The sequence below is a fragment of the Capricornis sumatraensis genome, chromosome 2 (assembly GCF_032405125.1).
Source record: "Capricornis sumatraensis isolate serow.1 chromosome 2, serow.2, whole genome shotgun sequence".
NCBI lineage: Eukaryota > Metazoa > Chordata > Mammalia > Artiodactyla > Bovidae > Capricornis > Capricornis sumatraensis.
In genome coordinates, this window is record NC_091070.1 from 200,853,969 (window position 1) to 200,875,161 (window position 21,193).

Here is a 21,193-nt window from a genome sequence, read left to right on the forward strand (position 1 = left end):
ATGTGCCCAGATAGCAAATATTTTATATCATAATAAAATAACTTCCTTTACTTTATGTTGACTTATTATTTCCTTAATTATTTAAGAAAACAAACAAAATAAGGTTCCTCATGGAAAACCTGAGGTTGTTCAAAACTGTGTTACCTTTTATTTAGTTTATCTGGCATTTTACTATTGATGAGTTTCATGGAAAAACCTGTCAAATCAGAAAAGATACTCAGCCTCCCCTAGTTTAAATTTATACAGCTAAAATGCTATGAATATAAATATTCCAGAAACTGTATAATTATGGGAAGTTTCTAGAGATTTGTCAATGCCCTTTTATCCCATAACCTGGAGTCGGAAATGGCAACCCCCTCAGTATTCTTGCCTGGAAAACCCCATGGACAGAGAAGCTTGGTGGGCTACAGTCCATGGGGTCACAAAGAGTCAGACACAACTGAGTGACTGAGCATGCATTTATCCCATAATGTATTCCTGTTTATGAGTCCTCACAGTGTTTTGCTAGATTTTAGGAAATAATAGTTTAGTTTTTGCAGTCTTAATTTCAGTTATCACATAAAATGCTTACTTGCTAAAAGCCTTACTTTTAAAATCTAAATCTAGCTTCTTCTAGGCCAGTGGAATTTTATAAATGTATACCGATAACTGTTTACCATTTATTACAGTCTTACTAAATCTTTTTACTTGATATCTGTAGCTTAGTCCTGGCATGTTCCCTGTCAAAAGATTATTACATATTACATATCAAGAATTTTTTCTCTGTAAAAGGTATGTTCATTCATATTTTATAAATCAGATGTAATATCCACTGTCTTCTTTGAAAAAACTACCCCCAGAGACATTTTGCTAAATTTTTTTTGAGTTGATTTTATGATTCTTATTTTGTATGCTACAGAAACAACTTAATTCCCTTGTTAGTTGGATTGTTCTTGTTGTAAACTCTCATCACACCATTCACATTTAAAAAACTGTCAATAATAAACTGACCACAGCTGTCATTGACCAAGAGATATGTTTTTTCTAAGTGATGCTAGAGTTCAAGGCTTTACAATCAACTACAAGCCAAAGTCTGTGTTTTCAACAAATAATTGTTTCAGAGTTCCTTGGAAAAAGACTGTAGTAGGTATTTCAAACTATCGACACTTCAAAGAAGAGACTCTTTGGGTACCGGTTTCTGATGCCATCACTTGTGGAAAATTTTCAGACCACTACAGTGGACTGAGTCAGAATTTCCGTAACTCAAGAAGCAGACTACTAATCTAAGATCTAGTGAAATGAAAATTAATTACACTAAGGCTGAATGAACTAATGAGGGATGACCGCAGTTTGTTTGGAATATTGTCTTAAGGTATATTTTCTGGGTATATAAGGAAGCCTACTCTTTCTTCTTAATCTATCTAAATTCTTAATAATTTGCTTTTGTAAAAGGAAACATTTCTGAATTGTATCTGATTCTCACTGATTCCAATGAGATTTGAGAAAGTCTTACTAAATTTACTTACTGAATTCCCTTAAAACATAATTGTAAAAAAAGGTTATGCAACTAAGAGTTTATCTAAAATGTCATATTTGAGAATGATACTTATTTAATCAGGTAAAACAGGCCACTTTTAAAGGACTATGGTTGAATTTTTGGACTCAATACATAAAAAATGCTATCAGGAAAACAGGCCTGGTTTTACAGAGTCCAGCAGGTCACTTCCTGGCAGACCCAAGACCCTTAAGACATTTTTAAGGACCTTGAAAAAAAGAATCCACCCAAATTCATAGGTATTACAGATGAAATCTGGTGAAGAATTTCTTGAGTTTGGCTCTCTAGCCTCGAAATACAAATAACAGCAGCTTTAAAAAGTTCAATCTGAGATTCTTTATAAAATTCCCAGCAAAGCAAATTTAAGAAGGCCAAACATGAAATTAACCTTATTGCTATCCCTGTGTAAAAAACTAGGCCATATTTAATGAGAATAACCTTGTTTTATGATCAGGAATAGTATATGAGACTGATTTAATCAAGAGTGAGAGAAAGACAGAAAACTTGGTGTAAGTAAAGAAAAAAAAACAGTAATAATCTTCAGATTGAAAACTATGCATTGTTTAGAGATTAAATTATTTGATTCTAGCCTTTTATTGCCTTTGTGCCATTTTACAACTCTCTAAATTACAGATAACTGACAGCAATACAAAATAGTTCCTTTCTATAGAAATGCAAATCAGCTCTGTATAGTATAGGTTCAACTGACTTCCCTTCTCCCCACAGAAGTATCCAGGTTTGTAACCACTTATAAATTTATTTCAGTATTTCTTTACTACATACAAATTTGTCCTTTTTTCACTTCTCTTTTGAAGTGGCCATTGCATGTGCCTGGTACTCATTATTAATAATAATAATATTAAATTAAATACTAATAAAATATTTAACACCTTAAGAAAACAATAGTTTCACACTTTTTTGTAATTTGTTATTATGAAACTATATTTCTCAAGATAGAAGGATAGAACATATCTTATTTTACAGTTTATTCAGTTCAGTCGCTCAGTCGTGTGCGACTCTCTGCAAACCCATGAATCGCAGCACGCCAGGCCTCCCTGTCCATCACCAACTTCTGGAGTTCACTCAAACTCATGTCCATCGAGTTGGTGATGCCATCCAGCTATCTCATCCTCTGTCATCCCCTTCTCTTCCTGCCCCCAATCCCTCCCAGCATCACAATAGCTTTACTTAAAACTCTTTTACATTTCTATCTCCATTTATATTCTTGCCCTAGGTCACATAAATGTGATCTTGACCTAATGGAGCTTACCATCTGCTATGATCTGAATTGTGTCCCCCACCCAAAATTCCTATTTTGAAGCTCTAATTCCCCAATGACTGACTGTATTTGGAGATAGGATCTTCAAGAGGTAATTACAGTTAAATGAGTTCATAAGAGTGGGGGGGCCCTAATCCAATAGGCCTGGAGACCTTATAAGAAGAGGAGGAGCTCGATCCTTGATCTTTCCCTTTCTCTACACTCCCCACCCTTATACACATACACACATAGAGGAAAGGTCATGTGAGTATACAGTGAGAACAGTAAGAAAATGGCCTTTTATCTGCCAGCCAGGAAGACAGCTCTCTTTAGAAACCAACCAGGCTGGCACTGTGATCCTCCTGGACATCTAGCCTCAAGAGCTATGAGAAAATAAATTTCTGTTGTTTAAGCCCTCAGCCTATGGTATTTTGTTATGGCAACCCAACCAGACTAATAGACAATCCATTGAGAGATGAAAGACAAATAATTCTTCATCTACAATTTCTATGAGAACTATGAAGGAAAAGTAGAGGGTTTGATCAAAGTACATCATGGAAAACCCAACTTGGCCTAAGGACAGCAAGGTATAGATGAGATCAGAAAAGCCTTTCATAAGGAAGTGAGATGTAAGCTGAGACTAAGTAGGAGGTATAGATGAAGAAAAGATCATTCCAGGTACAGAGAACACACTGTGCAAAATATAGAGACAAAAATAGGAACCAGATTGTACAGACAGTTTCATGGGCCATGTCAAGAGTTTCAGATGTGATCCTAAGACTATTACTCTTAAGAGTAATACAAATACACACTAAATGAATTTAAATAAACATCAAATAATCAAATCTGTATTTTAAAAACCTTCTTCTGGCTATTTTATGATGGGTGCGTGTACTGGAGGGTAAACAATGCTAGACAAAGACTAGTTCGAAGCTACAGGAGTAGCAGAGCCAACAGATTACAACAGCTTGGACTATCTAGGCACACAAGCGCTTGTAGAAACGAGAAGGAATTGGCGCTATTTAGAGGTATAGTACAATATAAAGGAGCTGGAATGAGGCAGAGAAGGGTAACAAGGATAATGAAGTTTTCGATCTTGAGGAAGTAGTACCGTTTAGTAAGCTAGAAAATAAGAGAGGAGTAGGTTTCTGAGAAAGACAATGATCTCGGTTTTATAAATGCTAACGCTGAGCTGACTTTGAGATATTCAAATACATTATAGTAGTTGCAAGGTCAAGAGACATAAATGTGCAAATGATCAGAATAATAACTAGTTTCAACGTAAGAGTAACATACAGGTTCTCACAACTTTTCCATTTTCAGGTCTTGTGTCTATACACTTATGGCTCACTGACAAACCATGTTCATTTTTTAACAACAAAATAGCTCCTGCTGGGAAATCAGTAGTAACTATTGTGCCATTCCTTCCAATCTCTGCCAATCCCTACCTTCCCCCCCGGGAGGTAGAGAGCCTATGTAAGACCATTTTCTCTATAAGCCCAATTTTAAAAAATAGACTATTAAAAATAACACAAAGCTATCACTCTGGCCTTCAAAGTTATTACAGGTATCAAAATTTCCTGACTTGCAAAGTCCACAGAGAAACTAAAGCCTTATATCAGGCACTATTGACACACACAAAGGATTTACAATGTGTAGCAGGTGGTACCTCTTTTTAGCACATTCTCCTGAAGCATTCATCTAGACAAATACCATCAAGTTGCATCAGAGTGGGAAAGTACATGATACTGTTTCACATGTCAGTTTCACAGAACTAAAGTTTGATACATCCAATCCTTGAGCCCCAGGAAGCCTTCCCTGCCCACTGACTACCATTGCAGACACCTGGCATTGATAGCTTATGGTGAACGATTTCGGCTTCGGGATCTCCGAAGAAGAAGATTTAGCTTCGGGACCAGGGACCAGGCTTGATCACTCAAGAGCCTTTGTGTAGCAGAGTTTTATTAAAGAATAAAAAGGGACAAAGAAAGCTTCTGACAAAGACATCAGAAGGGGGATAGAGAGTGCGCCCCCCTCACTAGTCTTAGCAAGAGAGCTATATACTTTTTCAATTGGTTATTACAGTAAATCAAAAGAATGTCTCAAGGTTGTAAAGGTCTTACCAGACCCACTCCCACAATATACATTTTTAAGATAACAGGATTAGAACTAACAATAGAAAAGGAAAGATATACCCACTTGAATGCAGAGTTCCAAAGAATAGCAAGGTTCTTCCTTTTCTCCTTTGCCTCTCACTTCTCTTCTTTTCTCAGCTATTTGTAAGGCCTCCTCAGACAACCATTTTGCCTTTTTGCATTTCTTTTTCTTGGGGATGGTCCGTACTTGATGGTCACTTTTCTTGATCACTGCTTCCTGGACAATGTCTCAAACCTCTTTCCATAGTTCTTCAGGCACTCGGTCTGTCAGATCTAATCTCTTGAATCTATTTGTCACTTTCAAAAGTTCCAAGGAACAACAAGGATTAAAAACAAATCTTCCTCAGTGTCAATACAAAGAAATAGAGAAAAAGAACAGAATGGGAAAGACTAAAGATCTCTTCAAGAAAATTAGAGATAGCAAAGGAACATTTCATACAAAGGTGGGCACGATAAAGGACAGAAATGGTATGGACCTAACAGAAGCAGAAGATATTAAGAAGTTGCAAGAATACACAGAAGAACTAACCAAAAAGATCTCCATGATCCAGATAACCACGATGGTGTGATCACTCTCCTAGAGCTAGATATCCTGGAATGCAAAGTGAAGTGGGCCTTAGGAAGCGTCACTATGAACAAAGCTAGTGGAGGTGATGGAGTTCCAGGTGAGTTATTTCAAATCCTAAAAGATGATGCTGTGAAAGTGCTGCACTCAATATGCCAGCAAATTTGGAAAACGCAGCAGTGGCCACAGGACTGGAAAAGGTCAGTTTTCATTCCAGTCCCAAAGAAAGGCAATGCCAAAGAATGTTCAAACCACCACACAATTGCACTCATCTCACACGCTAGCAAAGTAATGCTCAAAATTCTCCAAGCAAGGCTTCAACAGTACATGAACGGTGAACTTCCAGATGTTCAAGCTGGATTTAGAAAAGGCAGAGGAACCAGAGATCAAATTGCCAAAATCTGTCAGATCATAGAAAAAGCAAGAGAATTCCAGAAAAACATCTACTTCTGCTTTATTGATTACGCCAAAGCCTTTGACTGTATAGAGCACAACAAACTGTGGGAAATTCTTAAAGAGACAGGAATACCAGACCACCTTACCTGTCTCCTGAGAAACCTGCAGGCAGGTCAAGAAGTAACAGAACCAGACATGGAACAACACACTGGTTCCAAATTGGGAATATTGTTACCCTGTTTATTTAACTTATATGCAGAGTACATGATGAGGAACGCTGGGCTGGATGAAGCACAAGCAGGAATCAAGATTGCTGAAAGAAACATCAACAACCTCAGATATGCAGATGACACCACCCTTATGGCAGAAAGCGAAGAACTAAAGAGCCTCTTGATGAGAGTGAAAAAGGAGAGTGAAAAACTGGCTTAAAGCTCAACTTTCAGAAAACTAAGATCATGGCATCTGGTCCCATCACTTCATGGAAAATAGATGGGGAAACAGTGGAAACAGTGAGAGACTTTATATCTGGGGGCTCCAAAATCACTGCAGATGGTGACTGTAGCCATGAAATTAAAAGACGCTTGGTCCTTGGAAGAAAAGCTATGACAAACCTAGAAGACATTACTTTGCCAACAAAAGTCCATCTAGTCAAGGCTATGGTTTTTCCAGTAGTCATGTATGGATGTGAGAGGTGGACTATAAAGAAAGCTGAGAGCTGAAGAATTGATCCTTTTGAACTGTGGTGTGGGAGAAGACTCTTGAGAGTCCCTTGGATTGCAAGGAGATCCAACCAGTCCATCCTAAAGGAAATCAGTCCTGAATGTTCATTGGAATAACTGATGCTGAAGCTGAAACTCCAATACTTTGGCCACCTGATGAGAAGAACTGACTCACTGGAAAAGACCCTGATGCTGGGAAAGACAGAAGGCAGGAGGAGAAGGGGATGACAGAGGATGAGATGGTTGGATAGCATCACCAACTTGATGCACATGAGTTTGAGCAAGCTCTGGGAGTTGGTGATGGACAGGGAAGCCTGGTGTGCAGCAGTCCATGGGGTCCCAAAGAGTCGGACACGACTGAGTGAACTGAACTGAATTGAACAGACTTTAAGGGAAAACATATCCTTGAGTAAGATGAGTTGTTTTGTTGCACAATCATCAGCTCTGAGCTTAAAGAAAAAACATTTGTCCTTTTCTCCTCCTTGAGAACTTCAGAACCCTATCTCTTCCTCAAGAACCCCAGACCTTTCTCCTCCTTGGGGACCACAGACTTCTCATCAACCTACCTAAGAACTGACTCTCCCACTTTCATCCAATATCTGATGTCCTAGTCCACTGATCAAATGAGTAAGTCAACACTGCAAAGGTAACTATCCTCAAGGACTCAAGTTTAATAAAGGCTACCAAGAGCAACACACACACTATGACAGGTGCTGTAGCTACCTTTTCACTCCTAAGTGATAAGTTTGTTCTTATCTCTACTGACTGCTCACAGCCTCAAAGAAATAAAAACATTTCAAGAAATATAAGGACAATTACCTTGAGTTGTAATATCTATAAGAAAAGCTTAACTTTCCGGGTAACTAAAGACTAAAACACTACTGACACTGAGCTCCTAAGAATAGGGCCTAGATATTGGTGCTGATTCACAAACCAAAAAAAAAAAAAAAATCCTATTTGATAGGAACCGCTAAGAGGGGGTTCTGCCACAGACTCAGGCAAGGGAAGTCGTTCAGAGCTGTTTCCACTGAGAAAAAAGCAAAACACAATATTCCTATGGCTTGGGTAAATAAATATAAATAGCTTTAGAACTTCATTTTCTTTCAATCATTTTCCCACAGATATGTACACTATCAACAAAGCTATCAGCTCCTCTAGGTCTGATACTCTAGACTAGATTTTTTCAATGCAATAATAAAAAAAAAATAATACCCCAATGGGTTTAAATATGAAATAGTTTTCTAAAAATGAAAACAATTTTACTTCAGGAAGCCACATCTAAAATAAATGATACAAGCCAGGCCAAAAAACTTTCATAACCAACTTGTCCGAACAAAGTCTGTATCATTGCAGGCCTGGATGTTCTCATTCCCCATCTTGGGATTTAGCTGCTTTCTTCCTATTGTGATCAAAACCAACCATGAATCGCCTGTGACTTTGCTAAGGCACCCTATTGCTCGTTTAACTTGGTTTAGGATCTTACTAATTTGTTTTTCTGAAGAATTTGCTGTTTTTAACAGGTAATTATAGCCTGCTAATAATAAAAACAGTAATAAACAGCTACCACTTTTTCAAAGTATACTAATTAAACAGGCACTGCAGTAAACACTCTAACAATAAAAATAGTTGAGTGCTAAATTGAAGATTCTATGCCATACATTTTATATGCATAATCTTTTACAAATAAAATGAGGTATTTGAGGCTGCTGGGGACAAACTGTCAACACCCTGTCTAAGGCTAATACTTCCACATGTACTTAGATGGCCTCCATTATTGCTTAATTAAGAATATTCCAGCAGTTGTTCTCTCCACTCCTGCATGAACATCTCCTTGATTACTGGATAATTTCAATGACATACAAACAAGATATATCTCCTATTTATACTTTGAAAAGAGAGAAAAATACTCAACTCCATTACCTTTCCAGTTCAGTTCAGTTCAGTTCAGTTCAGTCGCTCAGTCGTGTCCGACTCTTTGCGACCCCATGAATCGCAGCACGCCAGGCCTCCCTGTCCATCACCAACTCCCGGAGTTAACTCAGACTCACGTCCATCGAGTCAGTGATGCCATCCAGCCATCTCATCCTCAGTCATCCCCTTCTCCTCCTGCCCCCAATCCCTCCCAGCATCAGAGTCTTTTCCAATGAGTCAACTCTTCGCATGAGGTGGCCGAAGTACTGGAGTTTTAGCTTTAGCATCATTTCTTCCAAAGAACACCCATAACTGATCGCCTTCAGAATGGACTGGTTGGATCTCCTTGCAGTCCAAGGGACTCTCAAGAGTCTCCTCCAACACCACACTTCAAAAGCATCAATTCTTCGGCGCTCAGCCTTCTTCACAGTCCAACTCTCACATCCATACATGACCAGTGGAAAAACCATAGCCTTGACTAGACGGACCTTCGTTGGCAAAGTAATGTCTCTGCTTTTCAATATGCTATCTTGGTCATAACTTTTCTTCCAAGCAGTAAGCGTCTTTTAATTTCATGGCTGCAGTCACCATCTGCAGTGATTTTGGAGCCCCAAAAAATAAAGTCTGACACTGTTTCCACTGTTTCCCCATCTATTTCCCATGAAGTGATGGGATCAGATGCCATGATCTTCATTTTCTGAATGTTGAGCTTTAGCCAACTTTTTCACTCTCCTCTTTCACTTTCATCAAGAGGGTTTTTAGTTCCTCTTCGCTTTCTGCCATAAGGGTGGTGTCATCTGCATATCTGAGGTTATTGATATTTCTTCTAGCAATCTTGATTCCAGCTTGTGCTTCTTCCAGCCCAGCGTTTCTCATGATGTACTCTGCATATAAGTTAAATGAGCAGGGTGACATTATACAGCCTTGACGTACTCCTTTTCCTATTTGGAACCAGTCTGTTGTTCCATGTCCAGTTCTAACTGTTGCTTCCTGACCTGCATATAGGTTTCTCAAGAGGCAGGTCAGGTGCTCTGGTATGCCCATCTCTTTCAGAATTGTCCACAGTTTATTGTGATCCACACAGTCAAAAGCTTCGGCATAGTCAATAAAGCAGAAGTAGATGTTTTTCTGGTACTCTCTTGCTTTTTCCATGATCCATCGGATGTTGGCAATTTGATCTCTGGTTCCTCTGCCTTTTCTAAAACCAGCTTGAACATCAGGGAGTTCACGGTTCACATGTTGCTGAAGCCTGGCTTGGAGAATTTTGAGCATTACTTTACTAGCATGTGAGATGAGTGCAATTGTGCAGTAGTTTGAGCATTCTTTGGCATTGCCTTACTTTGGGATTGGAATGAAAACTGACCTTTTCCAGTCCTGTGGCCACTGCTGAGTATTCCAAATTTGCTGACATATTGAATGCAGCACTTTCACAGCATCATCAACTGGAATTCCATCACCTCCACTAGCTTTGTTCGTAGTGATGCTTTCTAAGGCCCACTTGACTTCATATTCCAGGATGTCTGGCTCTTGGTGAGTGATCATACCATTGTGATTATCTTGGTCGTGAAGACCTTTTTTGTACAGTTCTTCTGTGTATTCTTGCCACTTCTTAATATCTTCTGCTTCTGTTAGGTCCAGACCATTTCTGTCCTTTATCGAGCCCATCTTTGCATGAAATGTTCCCTTCGTATCTCTAATTTTCTTGAAGAGATCTCTAATCTTTCCCATTCTGTTGTTTTCCTCTATTTCTTTACATTGATCACTGAAGGCTTTCTTTTCTCTTCTTGCTATTCTTTGGAACTCTGCATTCAGAAGCTTATATCCTTCCTTTTCTCCTTTGCTTTTCACTTCTCTTCTTTTCACAGCTATTTGTAAGGCCTCCCCAGACAGCCATTTTGCTTTTTTGCATTTCTTTTCCATGGGGATGGTCTTGATCCCTGTCTCCTGTACAATGTCACGAACCTCAGTCCATAGTTCATCAGGCACTCTATCAGATCTAGTCCCTTAAATCTATTTCTCACTTCCACTGTATAATCATAAGGGATTTGATTTAGGTCATCACCTAATTTCTAAAATCCTCTTTTCAGCAAATCACTTTGAAATAATAGTATAGACTACCTCCTCCCCCAAAATATCAGAAAAGAAATAAGAATAATTAAATGAAACTCTGTATATGCTTCACTTACCTTTAACAACTTTAACATTGATTTTTTTCCCTCCATTCTCTTTCCCTCTCATTTGCTCCCTCTCTTGCTCTAACACATAAAGACACACACTTTTTGTTAATTAACTGAATCATTTGAAAGTCAGCTATAAACATCATAATAATTCCCCTCTCAAATACTTCCACAATTAATGACCTTGCTATAAGAACAAGGAACAACCACAAAATTGTCACACTAACAAAGTTTAATATTCGCACCTTTTCATCGAAAGCAAAGTCCGCATTCAAATTTCCTTAATTGTCCCAATAATATCCTTCAGCTATTTTTAAAAGTCCAGGATCCAACCAAAAATCAATCAAGAACTACATTTATTCACCAGGCCTCTTTTCTCCAACAAGCTAGAACACATCCTTAGTGTTTATGGTCTTTTACAACTTCAACATTTTTGCAGAGTTCAGGCCAGCAGTTTTACAGATTATCACCTCAATTTGAGCTTTTCTGACTGCTTCTTCATACATTAGATTCAAATTAGACATTTTTTTAAAATACAAATAGTACAGAGGTAATACTGTCTCCTATTCTGTCTTGAATCCATTCAAATCAAGCTTTGGACCCACCTCTGATTAATGTCACTTGCCAAGGTCACCAATTGGGTCTTCCCTATTACTAAACTCAAAAATCAATTCTTAGTTGTCATTTTACATAGCCTTGACACTTTCTTTTGGCTTTGGAAACACCACTCTCTCTTGGTTTTATTGCAACCTCACTTGGATGTCCTTTCTCAGGCTTCTTGACTGACATATTCTCCTTGTCTCCTAATAAGCAAATGCTGAACAGGCCCAGGGCTCAGTCCTTAGATCTCTTTTTTGACTAGATTCACTAACTCAACAGGTCAGTGCTTCTCAAACTAGCTGTGATGAAGGACCAAGTGAAATTTCCATCATTTATAAATCATTGCAAAACACAACAAATACAAAATAACAGAAAAATGATCAAATGCTTGAAGGTCACAACAATGTCAAATTGTTTAAACTTCTGTACTAAAGCAGTTCATTGATCATCACCTGTCAGTTGACTACACTTAAGTAGCATTTCAGTAGTTTATCTTATTCAATCCCATAACTTAAATCATCATCTATTAATATATGCTGTCAATCCCTAACTGTATAATTCCAGATCAGATCTCATCCTTGACCCCCAGGATTCACATATGCAATGTCTTTATCAACACTCTTTCTTGAATGTCAAGCAAGCACCAAAGTTGCGATTCCTCCAAAAACCGCCATCCTGCCCATCCCAACAGCAACAATAACAACAACAAAAAATCCCTGCTCCACTCACAATATTCTTGATCTTGTCAAGTAAATGGCAACCATATGCATCTACCTACTCAGCCTTAAAACCTCACCATCAACCTCAATCTCTCTTTTTCTCATATATCAAAATTAACTATCAGCAAATATTGACAGTTCTCCTTTTATACATCCAGAATCCATTCACTTCTCACCATCTAAGCTGCTACCACTCTGGCTAAGTAGTCATCATCTTGACTGAATTTTGCAATGGTATCCTCACTTACTTTCCAGCTTTCGCTCCTACTCTCCCTATAGTCTGAGCAACCAGTGACCTTGTTAAAACCTAAGACAACTACTCAATAACGGTACTGGGACAACAGCTATGGACATTCAAAGGAATCAAATCAGACTCTTACCAATGCCACATATAAAAAGCAAGGTACCCTTACTTTCCTGGTTTCTCTGTTGAAGATGGTAAGTCACCCTCTGCCATCTACTACACACTTGTACAAAGACATGCCCAGCTCTTTGCAGAAGAGGTACCATGGAGCTACCATTATCTGGGAAGATGACTAAGCACAGAGTTCAGATGAACCAGTCATTTCATTTACAAGTGAAGCATTTCAAGCCTAGAAATGATAGTTCCTGTTAAAACCATATATAACTTGTTAGTGGCAAAGTGTGGATTAGTATCCATGTTTCTAAGATTCCTTCCAGAGTAAAATTCTTTCTACTCCTCTAATACTAATGATTTTTTTAAATTAAATTATTTTTCTGGTTAACTCTAAGTTCCCAAAATAGAGAAATGTATCTAATTGAAGCTTATAACCTCAGAACTTAGAGCAGTACCCAACAAACAGCAGGTATTATTATGAATTTATTGAATGAACCACTGTTTAAATGTGAGTTAGTGTATTAAAAGTATTTCTGGATAATTTCCATGGCGATCCAATGGTTAGGACTCAGTACTTTCATTGTCAGAGCCTGAGTTCAATCCCCGGTCAAGGAACTAAGATCCTACAAGACACTCAGCATGGCAATATTTAAAGGTAGTTAGAATAGGCCTCACTTTAGATACCACTAAAATAACCAAGAAATGTTTCTAAAGCTAAATTGATCTAAAATTTCCTCCAGTTTCAAACAAAAATCACTTGCACAGGATATCCTTCCTTCTCTGCAGACTATTCATTAGAGGTATACATTCTTGAAAGAAGTGACCAACCTCAGGCCTTTCATTTCACCTAACCTGAAGCAAAGGCAAAGCTCAGAGAACTTCCCCAAAAAGGAACCTAAAGAATAAAAAAATGCCAGAAATAATAGGAAAGTCACCAAGTACAAATATTTGCTGAATGTGATGCTGAAAAGTCACCCTCTTTCAATTATATATACCCACTCAGTGCATCATTAAGTGCATCCATTAAGAGTCCTGGCAACACTCTTGCCCAGTTTTTAGACGACTCAGGACACCTGAGAACCTAGAACTGAGATTCATTCTAGAAATAAAGACAGAAAGGTGACTCTAAAATAATAAAATATATCCAAATTTAATCTAATATATTTATAAGAATTCTGAAAGTAACATGCACTTAAACTAAAACTAAAAAATGAAGCACTATCACACATATTGCCTTTCTAATAACTATTAAAAAAGAAGAAAAACAGGAATCAAAATGTTCATTCTATAGATAAAGTAACTGAGGAGGTGAAGCGATTCCTCTTCAGTACAAAGTTAATTAAGTGACATAGCCAAGACTGACCCCTAGGAGTTTTCTGACTTATAACTCAAGTCTCTGTATATCAAATAACAGTGAGCTTTCATAAAGCAGCCAAAAGGACTTTATAAGAATCTCAGAGGACAATTTAATCATTAGAGCATTTTTACAAAGCAAAATCCCAGAAAGACAGTAAGAGAAAAACCATGTGTTTCACACATTTTTAAACATATATGATGTACAAAGTATACTTAATAAATATTTATGAATACTGTTGTGTCCTCCTCCATAATTATGCCTCATGTATTTCTGTAAGGAAAAATTTCAAAGCCATTGTTTTAACATAGCCCTATTTCCTTACTGTTTCTCAAATTTGATTTCTTAGCAAAATCATGGTGGGTGTGGGTGCAGGGGCAAAAAAATATAGGCTCTTGGGCCCCAACATGGAGATTTTAATTTAAATAAGTTCAGAATCGGCATTCTAACTGCTTTTTATTATTTAAATGTTTGTTTTTAATCTGCATAATAAGCATTCTAAATGATCCTGATTAGCCAAATTTGCAGTACTACCCCCAAAAGAACTCCTGAGGGAAAAAGCAGGCCAAGAAAATATTAGAAATTAAAATCCTGGGACAAAGATCATTAATGAATTTCCCTGGGCCCTGAAGCCAGAATGGAACAAACAGGTAAACAATAGCCCCATTCCAACCGTGATCCCAAACTTAGCTTTTGTTTGCCTCAACTTGTTGACCTCTCCCTAGTACCATTTATGGGACAGACGCAGATGTTAAGAGCTTCAATTTTAACATTCGCAAAAAGCATGACTACTAAACTCAGTAAACTCCAGAGCACAAGCATAAGACTGTGATGGATATTTAAGTGGCGGCTTTTGCTCAAATATTAGACAAAAATTGACAGAGGAGAGGATTTGGGGTAGGGAGTGATGAGAGAGAGTGGAAGAGCTGACAAACACAGTGAGAGAAGTTGGTTGGCCCACTAGTTTCACTGGCCCAGCAAAGAGTCCACAGAAAAACGGACTCATGAATACTCTGAGTGATACTGAAAACAGTCCCCAGGAGGGATTCCTGAGCAGGAGATCATAATCACAATCATAATCATCATCTACTTACAAGCTGCCTCTTCTTGGAAGGCTCAGCTCCTTCTGAAAAACAAATCACAAACACAGGTTAGAGAGAAAGAAGAACCCATCTGAGTCCTAAAGTCTGTGCTCTATGTCCTAGAAGATTTCTAGCATCATTTTAATAATGGCAAAAACTCACTAGCTCTGAAAAACAACATTTTCCTTTGTCTCTTAAATTTTAGTGAAATAATAAAATTTAAGCAGTCTGGCTAACTATCATCTCATTCTTCCTTACTGAAGATGTTTCACAGAACACCTGCAGCAATTTCACCACTAGATGGAACCAACAGGCCACTGTAGATTCCAGGTACTCACTGGGCCAACCACCAACTGCTGATAAATTGTGAAGGATTCATATCATTAGTTATGGGTATGAAAGGAATGAAATGAAATATTTTCTTTAATTATAAAATATTTTAAACAAATAAATTATAGAAAATAATACAATAGAGATAATGATACACACCGCTGGCAGGAGAAATAACCCCTACAATAGAAGTTGGGCCCCTGTGACATGCTTTCCAAATTGACCAAGTCCCACCTCCCACTAGTCTCCACTTAACACCTATCTTAACTTTTTGTTTATCTTTTCCATATACGTCTTTATTTTTTATTATATATATCCTTAAATAATTACTAGCATTGTTTTATATATTTTTAAATTATGTACTTATAACACTGCATATATTCATCAGCTGACATCAATCTACACTATAATTAGGAGACTCACCCATGTGAATATATTTCACTTTAGTTCATACAGCTATAGTACAGTGGTCCAATCTATAAATTTTTATAATATTTATTTATTGATTCTCCAGTAAATGGAAACTTAATTTTCTTTCCATGTTTTTCTTCTCCAACAAGACAATGCTCCTATAAACATACTATACATGTTTTGTCATCCACATGTATAAAAAGTTTCTTGGTAGTATACACTTAGATGTGGCACGAACTGAGTCAGAAATTGCTCCCAAAATGATGATACCAATTTACCTTCCCCTCCAATCCAAATGTTCAAGCTGGATTTAGAAAAGGCAGAGGAACCAGAGATCAAATTGCCAACATCTGACAAATCATCAAAAAAGCAAGAGAGTTCCAGAAAAACATCTTTTGCTTTATTGACTATGCCAAAGCCTTGGACTGTGTGGATCACAACAATCTGTGGAAAATTCTTAAAGAGATGGGAATACCAGACCACCTTACCTCCCTCCTGAGATATCTGTATGCAGATCAAGAAGCAACAGTTAGAACTGGACATGGAACAACAGACTGGTTCCAAATTGGGAAAGGAGTATGTCAAAGCTGTATATTGTCATCCTGCTTATTTAACTTCTATGCAGAGGACATCATGAAGAACGCTGGACTGGATGAAGCACAAGCTGGAATCAAGGTTGCCGGGACAAATATCAATAACCTCAGACATGCAGATGACATCACCCTTATGGCAGAAAGCAAAGAACTAAAGAGCCTCTGGATGAAAGTGAAAGAGGAAAGTGAAAAAGTTGGCTTAAAACTCAACATTCAGAAAATGAAGATCATGGCATCTGGTCCCATCACTTCATGGCAAATAGATGGGGAAACAATGGAAATAGTGACAGACTTATTTTGGGGGGCTCTAAAATCACTGCAAATGGTAACTGCAGCCATGAAATTAAAAGATGCTTGCTCCTTGGAAGAAAAGCTCTGACCAACCTAGACAGCATATTAAAAAACAGAGACATTACTTTACCAACAAAGGTCCATCTAGTCAAAGCTATGGTTTTTCCAGTAGTCAAGTATGGATGTGAGAGTTGGACTATAAGGAAAACTGAGCACCGAAGAAATGATGCTTTTGAACTGTGGTGTTGGAGAAAACTCTTGAGAGTCCCTTGGACTGCAAGGAGATCCAACCAGTCCATCCTAAAGGAAATCAGTCCTGAATATTCATTGGAAGGACTGATGCTGAAGCTGAAACTCCAATACTTTTGGCCACCTGATGCAAAGAACCGACTCATTGGAAAAGACCCTGATGCTGGGAAAGATAGAAGGCAGGAGGAGAAGGGGATGACAGAGGATGAGACGGTTGGATGGCATCACCAACGCGATGGACATGAGTTTAAGTAGGCTCTGGAAGTTGATGGACAGGAAAGCGTGGCGTGCTGCAGTCCACGGGGTCACAAAGAGTCAGACACGGCTGAGCGACTGAACTGAACTGAACTGAATCAACACTTTCTAAGAGTTCTCCTTTCCAAACCTATCTCCCAAACTCCCGACACTTGAGTAAATTAAAGTGTGATGCTGGGTTATAGGATTGGTATATGTTTAGTTTATAAGAAACTACTAGATCTTTTTCTAAAGTGATTGTATTAATACTATGTTTTACTTGTATTAACAATGTATGGGAGTTTCTATTGCTTCACATTCTAGCTAATATAGATTACCCTCACTAATAACATAAGAATTGCTCTACATTCATCCCACTTACATGATATCAGTATTTTAAATTTTAACCATTCTTGTGAGTATGTATTGGTATCTCACTGTGGGTTTAATTGATATTTTCCTGATAAGTGTTGAGCATATCACATGCTTATTAGTCATCAGTGAAAGGTCGGGCAAGGTTGGGCATGTTGAGGCATGCCCAGACATATTGAGGCTTGCCCAGGCGTGTTGAGGCATGCCCCGGAAAAGTGCCGCAGACAAGTCCCAGAGGCGGGCCGACAACCAAGCTGTCCAATCAGGTGCCGACACAGAGCCCTTGGACACCAATCACTGCTGAGCCCGCGCTTTCTTCCTTATATGGGAGCCCGGCCCTGGCTATAAAACCTTTCCCCACCCCTCATACCTCGCAGACTCCCTTCGCTTCCTTGCTTACCCGCCCCCAGGAGTTCTGCCCGAGAGCGACCACCCAATAAAGGCTCTGATCAACGGTCCATAGAGGGGGCTCTTTCTTCCCGTGGCGTTTCTTACATCTGGCGCCCAACGTGGGGCTCGAGGTGAGGGCCTCCAGCACTCGCCGTAGAGGCCCCCTCGAGCTCCACCGCCGCGGTAGCCCCAGACCCAGGAGGCTGACCAACCCCCCAGACGGCAGGATACGGGGTAAGTCCCTTCGGCTTTGGGGCCCGCCCTCCCTGGCAACCACCTCCTAGGGCCTGGTAACAGGTGCGCACTTACTGGGCCCTCCCGGTCACCAGCTCGTGAGGGAGACGTCCCCAGAGGCTGAGTAGACCTCCGGCTTCGGCCTTTCCCGGTCCCCAGCTCGTGAGGGAGATGTCCCCAGCAGCTGAGTAGACCTCCAGCTTCAGCCCTTCCCGGTCCCCAGCTCGTGAGGAAGACGTTCCGAACGGCTGCACGGACCTCCAGCTTCCCTTGGCACGTCTGAAGACGTTCGGGCAGCGAGGGCTGCCTCCACGCTCTGTGGTCGCCATGGGATCGACGGCCTCCAAACCCGATCCCCAATACTCCACCCCCTTAGAGTGCCTGCTGGCTAACCTGCGGACTCTAAGAATAAAGGGATATATCCGCCCCAAGCAGCTCACTTTTCTGTGTTCATAAGCCTGGCCTCAGTACCCTCTAGATAATGGCTCACAGTGGCCAACCACAGGGACATTTGACTTTGACATCCTCCGTGATTTAGATAATTACTACCGGAGACCAGGAAAATGGTCTGAGGTCCCCTATGTTCAGGCCTTTTGGGCGTTGCGCTCTCACCCCACCCTGTGCACCACGTGCACTCCCCGCCAAATCCTGCTTATCATGGCTCCCTCGATTCCACCCTCCCGGGCCAAACCAGCTCCTCCCATCTCTGAGTCCTCTGCTTTCTCTGTTCCCCCGGAAGATCTGGTGGCCCCTCCTCCCTATACCTCTCCCACGGCCCCTACCCCTTCCACTCTGGTTCCTGCCCCCTCCCCTTCCACTCCAGTCCCTCCTACCTCCGCTCCAGCCCCCGAGACTCCACCACCGGCCCCGGATCCTCCGGCCCTTAACCCTATCTTGTATCCTCCTCTTCCCCCCGTCACTCCCTCCCCTTCCCCGGTTAGCTCCCACACTCGCTCCCACAGCAACCCTCCGGGGGTCTCCCCTCCCCCTCCCCCAGCCCGGCTACTCCCTCTTCGACAAGTAGCCGGAGCTGAGGGTCTAGCCCAAGTCCATGTCCCCTTCTCCCTCCAAGACTTAGCACAGATTGAGGCCAAACTGGGTTCCTTCTCCTCTAACCCCACTCAGTACATTAAGCAGTTTACTGGTCTGACCCGCGCCTACGCCTTGACATGGCAGGACATATATGTCATCCTGGGGTCTACCACCACCCCCGAAGAGAGGCAGGCCATCTGGACGGCTGCCAAGGCTCAGGCCGACCAGCGGCACTATGCCAACCCCTCCCCCGAGCGCCCCCCGGGGGCCCAGGCGGTTCCTGACACTGACCCTGATTGGAACTACCAGGAAAGGGGTGGCGGCCAGCTGCGAGTACGCTATATGATCGAGTGTATCCTCGATGGGATGGAAACGTCCTCTCATAAGGTTGTAAACCTCCTCAAACTAGATGAGGTGACCCAGGGTCCCAACAAAAACCCAGCCATGTTCCTTAATCGGCTGACCGAGGCCCTTGTCCAATACACCAGGCTGTCCCGAGTCCCCCATTGGGGCAGCCACCTTGGCCGATTGTTTTATCTCCCAGTCTGCCCCCGATATCTGAAAAAAGTTGGCCAAGGCTGAGGACGGCCCTCAGACCCCTATCCGAGACCTGGTAAAAATGGCTTTTAAGGTCTACAATGCCCGCGAGGAAACTGCTGAGGCCAGCCGAAAGGCAAGGCTCAAGCAAAAGGCCGAATTTCAGGCAAGCCTCCTAAACCAGCAAAACCAGGCCTTGGTAGTGGCCCTGCGGCCGGCGGCGGGCTTGGGGCCCCAAAACCCCCCTCCGGGGGCCTGCTTCAAGTGCGGCCAAGAAGGGCACTGGGCCAAGATGTGCCCCAATCCGCGGCCTCCTTCCAAGCCGTGCCCGTTGTGCAAACGACGAGGACACTGGGCTACTGACTGTCCCCAGGCCTCTCGGGCCTCGACCTCTAGGGGCCGGGGACCAGAGCGCCCCAGGGAGACCTCCTGCCCTCCTCCGGCTTTGGAGCTGCTGAGCTTCGACGGTGACTGACGCCGCCCAGACTCGGGGACCCCAATAACCCAAGCCGAGCCCAGGGTAACACTCCAGGTAGCGGGTAAGTCCATCAATTTTTTGGTTGATACGGGGGCTACCTATTCGGTCCTTCCCTCTTTCGGAGGCACTCTACGTCCTTCCCAGGTTTCGGTTATGGGCATTGACGGCCAACCCTCGTGTCCGCTCCAAACCCAACCACTGTCCTGTCAATTAGATTCCTGTCTATTTACCCACTCCTTTCTGGTCATCCCCTCCTGCCCTACTCCTCTCTTGGGAAGAGATATACTTGCTAAGCTGAAGGCTACTCTTCAGCTAGCTCCAGGATCGGCTCCCACATCAGGGGCCTTCCTAATGCTACTTGTTGACCCTCCAACGTTTTCTGTTAATCCTGAGGTCTGGGACACCCGAGTCCCGGTGGTGGCTCGGCACCACCCTCCAGTCCTCATCCGGCTAAGGGACCCCACCTGTTTCCCAGTCCGGTCCCAGTTTCCTTTGTCTACTCGCAACCTCAGGGGGCTAAAGCCCATCATCGACCATCTCATAAGACAGGGTCTCCTGATCCCCACGACCTCCCCCTGTAACACGCCAGGCCTCCCTGTCCATCACCAACTCCCGGAGTTCACTCAGACTCACGACCCCAATGGAAACCGAAGGGCGGCTTATGCTGTGGTAACCACCCGGGAAGTCCTAGAAGCTCAGCCCTTGCCACCCGGGACGACTTCTCAGAAGCCTGAACTAACAGCCCTAACTAGAACCTTACACCTAGCAGAAGGAAAGAGGGCCAATATTTACACAGACTCCAAGTATGCCTTCTTGACTGCCCATTCTCACGCGGCAATCTGGAAAGAACGGGGCTTCCTGACCACTAAAGGATCCCCCATCTGTAATGCCCCCCACATTACTCGACTGTTAGATGCCTTATCCCTGCCCAAAGAGGTCGCTATCATACACTGCAAGGGACACCAAAATACCCATGACACTGTCGCTCTGGGTAATAATATGGCAGATCAAGTGGGTCGACAAATTACCTTACAACAAGCTCCCGAGCCCCTGCTGACTTTGAGATCCACCCTCAACCCAGATTATTCAAGCAAGGAAGCCAGAGCCTTGCTGGCGCAAGAAGGGGCTCAGAGGCACCCGTCGGGATGGATACTACTCCATAATAAACCGGTGCTTCCTGAGCGCCGGGCTAAGGCCATAATATCCCAAATCC

At 41.6% G+C, this 21,193-nt stretch overlaps 1 protein-coding gene across 3 annotated transcripts in view; it reads right to left on the reverse strand.

Annotated features, from left to right (window-relative positions):
- MAST2 (microtubule associated serine/threonine kinase 2) overlaps window positions 1-21,193 on the reverse strand; it is a 208,734-nt gene that overhangs the window by 100,224 nt on the left and 87,317 nt on the right. For all 3 annotated transcript variants that reach the window (XM_068963766.1, XM_068963764.1, XM_068963765.1), the window contains exon 4: window positions 14,842-14,873. In XM_068963766.1, coding sequence (XP_068819867.1) covers window positions 14,842-14,873 — 32 coding nt within the window. The remainder of the gene's footprint in view (window positions 1-14,841; window positions 14,874-21,193) is intronic.